The sequence below is a fragment of the Cupressus sempervirens genome, chromosome 2 (genome assembly GCF_028749045.1).
Source record: "Cupressus sempervirens isolate cs-2001-9-10 chromosome 2, ASM2874904v1, whole genome shotgun sequence".
NCBI classification, from domain to species: Eukaryota; Viridiplantae; Streptophyta; class Pinopsida; order Cupressales; family Cupressaceae; genus Cupressus; species Cupressus sempervirens.
The window spans coordinates 759358944-759367045 of NC_143119.1; the positions used below are offsets into that span (position 1 = coordinate 759358944).

At 41.4% G+C, this 8102-nt stretch overlaps 1 protein-coding gene across 1 annotated transcript; it reads left to right on the forward strand.

Moving 5' to 3' along the window:
- The first annotated feature begins 4963 nt into the window (after positions 1-4963).
- LOC149575650 (short-chain dehydrogenase reductase 2a-like) lies at positions 4964-7688 on the forward strand. The gene is made up of 2 exons (XM_089812246.1): positions 4964-5054; positions 6687-7688. Exons 1-2 carry the CDS (start codon positions 5020-5022, stop codon positions 7468-7470), a joined length of 819 nt encoding a protein of 272 aa, XP_089668372.1. The 5' UTR covers positions 4964-5019; the 3' UTR covers positions 7471-7688.
- The last annotated feature ends 414 nt before the right edge of the window (positions 7689-8102 follow it).

The window sequence follows — 8102 nt, forward strand, 5'->3', positions numbered from 1 at the left end:
GAGAGGAAGTGTGAGAGAGAATAGGGGTGGAAAAGAGAGAGTTCAGGATGGGGGAAAGATATTGAAAGTAGGAGATGGGAGAGAGAGGAAGTGTGAGAGAGAGAGATTAAGAGTAGGGGATGAGGGAGAGAGAGAGTAGGCGATGGGAGACTGAGTGGGAGAGGAAGAGTGAGAGAGAGGAGGATGGGAGTGTATGTGTGTGAAAGAGAGAGAGTATGGAATGGGAGAGGGGGAAGACAAAGTAGCTCGAGAGAGAGTAGGGGATGGAAGAGAGAGTAGGCGATGGGAGAGGGAGTGGGAGAAGGAGCGAAAGGGGGGATAGAAATGTGTGTAAGAGAGAAAGAGAGAGAGAGAGAGATTAGGAGAGTGTGAAAATGTAAGAGAGGGTAGAGGGGGGGGGGGGGGAGGGAGAGAGGGAGAGAGAGAGAGAGAGAGAGAAGGCAGTGGGAGAGGGAGAGTGAGTGAGAGAAAAAGTAGGCGATGGAAGAGGAGAGAGGGGGGATGGGTGTGTGTGTGTGTGTGAAAGAGAGAGAGAGTAGAGAATGAGAGAAGGGAGAGAGAGAGAGATAGAGAGAGTAGGCAATGGCAGAGGGATGGGAGAGAGAGAGAGAGAGAGACAGAGAGAGAGAGATAGTAGGTAGTGGGAGAGGGAGTGGGAGGGAGAGAGAGGTGGAATGGAAGCATGCAAGAGAGATAGAGTAGGGGACGGGAGAGAGTAGGTAGTGGGACAGGGACTACGAGAGAGAGAGAGGGGGGGGGGGGAATGGGAATGTGTATTTATTTATAAGAGAGATAGAGTAAGAGATGGGAGGGAGTGTGAGAGTTTGAGAGAAAGTAGGAGGTGGTAGAGAGAGCTCGTACGGGATGAGGGCAAGAGAGAGAGAGTAGGGGATAGGACACAGTGTGAGAGAGAGTAGGGGATGGAAGAGAGAGAGTGAGAGTAGGGGATGGGAGAGAGAAAGTAGAGAGAGAGAGAGTACTTGAGAGAGAGATAGTAGGCAGTGCAAGAGGGAGTGGGAGAGGGAGAGGGAGGGGGGATGGGAGTGTGTGACAAATCTAGAGAGTAGGGAATGGGAGAGGAGAGAGAGAGGGAGGATGGGAGTGTGCGTGTAAGAGAGACAAAGTAGGGGATGGGAGAGGGTGTGAGAGTGTGAGAGAGAGTAGGTGGTGGCAAAGAGAGCTTGTACAAGATGGGAGAGAGAGAGAGAGAGAGAGAGAGAGAGAGAGAGAGAGAGAGAGAGAGAGGTTACAGGATGGGAGAGCGTCAGAGAGAGTAGGGGATGGGAGAGAGAGTGATAGTAAGGGATGAGAGAGAGAGAGAGAGAGAGTAGAGAGGAAGAAAGAGAACTTGAGAGAGAGAGATAGTAGGCGGTAGGAGAGGGAGTGGGAGAGGGAGAGGGAGAGAGATAGGGGGGATGGGAGTGCGTGTGACAAATGTAGAGAGTAGGGGATGGGAGAGAAGAAGAGTGGGGGGATAAGAGTGTGTGTATCTCTGAAAGAGAGAGAGTAGGGGATGGGAGAGAGTGTGAGAGTGTGAGAGTAGGGGGTGGCAGAGAGAGTACGACGATGAAGGAGAGAAAGTAGGCTATGGGAGAGGGAAAGAGAGAGGGGGGATGGGAGTGTGTGTGTGTGTGTAAGAGAGACAGAGTAGGGGATGGGAGAGAGTGTGAGAGTGTGAGAGAGTAGAGGATGGGAGAGGAGAGAGAGAGAGAGAGAGAGTAGGGGATGGGGGAGAGAAAGTAGGTGGTGGGAGAGGGAGTGGGAGAGGGAGAGGGAGAGAGAGAGAGGGGGGGAATGGGAGTGTGTGTGATAGATGTAGAGAGTAGGGGATGGGAGAGAAGAAGAGTGAGAGGATAAGAGTGTGTGTATCTGTGAAAGAGAGAGAGTAGGGGATGGGAGAGAGTGTGAGAGTAGGGGGTGGTAGAGAGAGAGTACGACAATGGGGGAGAGAAAGTAGGCAGTGGAAGAGGGAAAGAGGGAGGGGGGATGGGAGTGTGTGTGTAAGAGAGACATAGTAGGGGATGGGAGAGAGAGAGTAGAAAGGAGGAAAGAGAACTTGAGAGAGAGAGAGAGATAGTAGGTAGGAGGAGAGGGAGCGAAAGAGGGAGAGGGAGAGAGTGGGGGGATAAGAGTGTGTGTATCTGTGAAGAGAGAGAGTAGGGGATGGGAGAGAGTGTGAGAGTGTGAGAGTCGAGGGTGGCAGAGAGAAAGTAAAATGATGGGGGAGAGAAAGTAGGCAGTGGGAGAGGGAAAGAGAGAGGGGGGATGGGAGTGTGTGTGAGAGAGAGAGAGAGAGAGAGTAGGGGATGGGAGAGAGTGTGAGTGTGAGAGAGTAGGGGATGGGAGAGGAGAGAGAGAGAGAGTAGGGGATGGGGGAGAGAAAGTAGGCAGTGGGAGAGGGAGAGAGAGAGGGGGGATGGGAGTGTGTGTGAGAGAGAGACGGAGTAGGGGATGGAAGAGAGTGTGAGTGTGAGAAAGTAGGGGATGGTAGAAGAGGGGGATGGGAGTGTGTGTATGAGAGAGATAGAGTAGGGGATGGAAGAGAGTGTGAGTGTGAGAGAGTAGGGGATGGGAGAGGAGAGAGGGGGGATGGGAGTGTGTGTGAGAGAGAGATAGAGTAGGGGATGGAAGAGAGTGTGAGTGTGAGAGAGTAGAGGATGGGAGAGGAGAGAGAGAGCAAGGGATGGGGGAGAGAAGTAGGCAGTGGGAGAGGGAGTGGGAGAGGGAGAGAGAGAGGGAGAATGGGAGTGTGTGTGTAAGAGAGATAGAGTAGAGCTCATACAAGATGGAAGAGAGAGAGAGTAGAGAGGGAGAGAGAGAACTTGAGAAAGAGAGAGATAGTAGGCAGTAGGAGAGGGAGAGGGAGAGGGAGAGAGATAGGGGGAATGGGAATGTGTGTAAGAGAGACAAAGTAGGGGATGGGAGAGAAGAGAGAGAGTAGGGGATGGGGGAGAGAAAGTAGGCAGTAGGAGAGGGAGAGGGAGAGAGATAGGGGGGATAAGAGTGTGTGTGAGAGATCTAAAGAGTCAGGGATGGAAGAGGAGAGAGGGTGAGAGAGGTAGAGAGAGTAGGTGGTGGGAGAGGGAGAGTGAGAGAGAGTAAAGGATGGGAGAGGGGAGAGAGAATAGGAAGAGAGAGAGCGAGGGGATGGGAGAGAGAGTAGGAAGGATAGAGAGTGGGGAGGATGGGGAGTAGGGAGGATGGGGAGTGATGTTATTTCACATAGTGTGTACGCACTATAGTGTGTACACGCTATAGTGCGTATGCACTATCTCAAATCACCTAAAAATAGTAAAAACCCAACCTTGGGGCCCATTTCATCCATTTTTTGATTTTGGTCTATTATGCACTCTGTTATTCTGACAGAAATCACGGGTTTCAACATAGTAAACACTATTTCAACACTTTTGGAAGTAAGCAAACACCAAATTCAATCATTGGATACATGATTTGAAGACTTTTTGAATATTCCTTGTATAGAAAAGGTTAGTCAATTTACTATCTATGTAAAGGGAATAGTGAGTAGACTCCATTTACTATCTATGTAAATAATCTTGGGCCCTCAAATGCGGGGAAGCCATTTTCAAAGTTTTGCCTTAGGCGAGCCTGTGGTGAATCTGGCTAGGGAAGGCCAAGGTGTAATCAACATAACTTACAGAGGTGGATAGCTACAGCCATGATTACACTTGGGAATTGAAGATAGGAGTATTGCAAAGGTATGGTGAAGAGGATGTGTTCATACCAATTCAATTGATAGTCTCAAACTTCCAAATTTGCAAAACAACCAGTTAGACCCCTAAAACCCTTAAATTCACTCAAACTAAGTTAGGGTACTGTACGGAAGGTGGTGACCTCAAGACACAAAAAATCCTTGAGAGTTTGGTAGATGATCCAAGAATCCTAAGAAAATTTGTAGGGTTACTTTGGAAGGATTGGGAGAAAATCCCTATTTTCTCGCTATAGGAGACCTAATTGGGGCTAGTAGCCTTTTGGGCCTATTGTTAAAAATTGACGAAATCTGATGAGACAATGAGCCAAGTGAGACTTCTAACACCCCTAGATGGTTGAGTTGAATTATTTGGTAATACCTTCACACCTCTACAAGGGTTAGTTCAAAATTTTGAGGTTAAGAGCCTTTGTGGTGTTTTAAGGGCTATGGTGGGTGAAGCAAGACTACATCAAGTTTTGACTTGATTGAAGAATCTTTCTTGGTAGTTGGGCTGGCTAGAGAGACTAGGGGATCCTAAAATTTGTCTGTAGCTTTGCTTTAAAAATTAAGCTTTGAAATTCAAGGAAGCTTGTAATAAAATTAAGTATGAAAATTGAAGTTGAAATCTTGATGGTAAGAAATTATAAACAACATTGGAGCTACCTAATACAAAAGATTCTACATTCTAAAATATTCTATTGTCAATTATATCAAAGACAAAGAAAAAAGTAAAAATAAATTAAAAATGAATTTGATATAAATTTATTTTAAAAATATATATATATTTGATTTTCTTTCTAAAATTTTATTTCAATGAGATTGTTTTGGAAGAGTTTTAATCTTTATATGAATAGTAAGTGACAAATAAATTTCTTATGCTTGTGAGGTAGATTCTAGCCCTACCATAATTTGTTTGTGTTCAAATATAAAGTACTAAAATTCCTAAAATATAGGAGCTCTTATATTTGTAAAGGAGATTCTAAATAATCCTTAACAATTTATTTTCTTCTTGAGACCTCTTATTTCTTGAAAATAAAAGTTGAAGTCCCTTCATAGAACCCCACCTTTATATAACGGAAGGAAGCTTAAACCTTTATCTAATTAAATATTTCAGATCACAATAATAATAATAATAATAGATCGCACTAAGCGTTGTCTTTAGCTGAGCTTGGAATCTCTTCCTTTAAATTGGTAACTTCATCGATTTACTATAAGTATTAACAGAGGTTTTCTCTTGTTGTACGTCACATTTCAGCCTCTGAATCTTCTGTGTCCAGCAATTTCGTAAGGGATAGCAACCACAAATCACCATGGCAAAAACGATAGCAGCTAATCTAAGCAGAAGGTTTTTTTTCCTTCTTCGTTAGATAGCTGATTTCCACTTATATTTTAAAGGATTTATATCAGTCTTGGAAACATTTTATGTTCATTCTTAGTATTGTTATTAAGATTCAATTTTGTTGTATTTTGAATTAATTTTTTTGGTTCGTGTTTCATGAGTAGTAGTTCAGTGGATTTATCTTTCATGAGAATGAATAGAACAATTGGGGAACTTATTAGGAGGTCACTCATCCTAGTACTATGTTTCCAACCCGCAACTCTGGAATTTCTTCCATGGTTAAACTCTCTGCATGTGATTCCATTTGCAAAACCTTCAACAAGTATTCTATCTTATGAACTATTCATTAGAAAGTTGGTCAAGCTCGTCAATTGATGAGTAGGAGATATTTTTGAACAACTTAAATTGTAATATTACTATTAAGATTCAACTATGTAGTATTTTGAGTCAAACTTATCGACCAATGTTTCATGACCAGTGATCCACACAAACTCATCTCTTAGAAGAATAAATAAAACACAACTATCTACTTACCTTTCATATTGCATACTTTAGATTTCATGTTTTATATTGGTTAGGGCAGTTCATATCTTATAAGTTATTCATGAGAAAGTCCCTGTGAAGTCCATTAATTGATAAGTCTGACATATTTTTGACAAGTTAAATTGTGATACTACTATAAGAATTCAATTGTGTGGCATTTTGAGTCAAACTTATTGAGCCACGTGATCCACACAAACCTATTTCTCGTGAGAATAAATAGAACACAATTATCTATGAACCTTTTATATTTTATATCTCAGATTTATGAACCTTTTGTAGGGACTGCTGCTCCACTCCCGGTTCTACCGTCGAGTTAATCTGCTAGATCACTGCTGCATGAACTAAATTGATTTCCATGCACATGTTGTTGCACATGCAGTGCCATGCATAGTTTTCGTACAATGCTTTGGAGAGATAATACTTATTAAGTCCTAGGCATTTATTTGTTATGCTATGCATAATTTATAAATTTTAATTATTGTTTGCGAGATTAGGAGATGCATTAAACTATGCATGTTCAATGCATAAAAGTGGAAACAATTAGAATCAACTATTTTTAGGAGACATCATCTCTGTATAGTGATGTCAGGTTATTGATTCCAAGCTGCAGAATAGAAGTGTAACAGCCTGCATTGTGTAGGCAGCATCTACCCAGTCGATGGGATTCACCTTTTAATAATTTTATAATTAATTTAAAAACTACATTACCATGCTTTTCCCCTCTTTTATGAAATTAAAAAAGTTGAACATAAGTAATCCAGTCAGCTAGTTAGCCACTGGCCATTGTGTAAGCCCTCATAACAGAGGCAATATGTATTCAAAGAAATGAATAAAAGACTATTGAAAGAAATGAATAAAAGACTCATTTTTTAGTGTGTAAAAATTGTGTTATTTTTATATTCTGATGTTTATCCTGTTTCCTCTATTTCAGAATCTACATCTTTCATGTTTCATACCTTAAATTTCATTGTGATATTGCTATCAGAATTTAACTTTGTAGTTTTTCAGTAAAACTCATTGATCTATATTTTAGTTAACACAGTCCATATCATTGTTATTTTTCAGTTGTGTTGATGGTTAATTGATTATATGCAGATTAGAAGGAAAGGTTGCAATAATCACAGGTGGGGCATCAGGAATAGGAGAAGCTACAGTTGGGCTCTTTACAAAACATGGTGCCAAAGTTATTGTGGCTGACATTATTAAAAAGGTTGGTCAGACATTTTCCTCAAATGTCACATACGCCCATTGTGATGTGAGCAAAGAAGAAGATGTGAGTGCAGCTGTGGATTTGGCCATGGAAAAACATGGTAGATTGGACATTATGTATAATAATGCAGCAACCACTGAAAGGAAAAGTAGAAGGGCGATAGAGTGTGACATGGAAGAGTTTCAACACGTGATGAATGTAAACATAAAAGGAGTAATGCATGGAATCAAACATGCAAGCCGTGTTATGGTTCCACACAAAACTGGGTGCATAATTTCTACAGCCAGTATTATGGGAATACAAGGTGGATTGGGTCCATATGCATACACGGCTTCTAAGCATGCAGTCATTGGACTCACTAAACAAGGTGCCGCCGACATGGGAAAATATGGTATCAGAGTGAATTGTGTTTCCCCTGCTGGCCTAGCCACTGATTTTGTATTAAAATTACTCGGAGATTCTTCTATGAGTCTGGAAGAGAAAACAACCAATTGGGAGGCATTATGTAACAAGATGGCCAATTTGAAGAATCATACACTCAGGGCACAAGATATTGCAGAGGCTGCTTTGTATCTGGCCAGTGAGGAATCCAAGTTTGTAAGTAGGCATAACCTTGTGGTTGATGGAGGAAATACAGTAGTAAACCATGGTTTCGGGCTGTATCAGTGAAGTAAGTTGTGTAAGTTTTCCATGATATCATTGCTAAAAGCCATAATATCTTGTTCAATGAATTCAAATCACCTAAGAAGAGGGGAACAACTCATCTGCTAGACATACCACTATTGGGCATTCATGGCCTCAATCCAAATGTGCATTTTAGAGATGGGCAATGTTACTGTTAATTTTTAGTCTGTTCATCATAATATGCAAAGCTTTATTATGATCCATGATTTGTGGTTATGCTTTATGTTTATTTCCTCAGTTTCTATGGAAATGGAGGATAATGTTTGTTAATTCTTTTGCATATGCCTAACCAAGGATCATTGTTAGATGTATTTCATAGTCAACTGCTCACGAGTAAAGGATCTCTTGTGAACTGATAATTTTACCGGTATCAGTGTCAGCTGTGTGTTAAATTCACTATAATTTTTCTTGTAAGTGGTGGTTTCTAGCATTGTATAAGTTGTGCATTATTATGCATGTTTTAATCGAATGAGCTTATTTTTCCATCAAACTATTCTATTTTATTTTTTGAAGATATGTGTTTTTTTTTTTTTTTTTTTGCCATTTCCTAGCTAGACCTCTTGTTTAGTTATAGTTGCAAAATTTTACACAATATCAAAGAAAGTGCTAGGAAAATA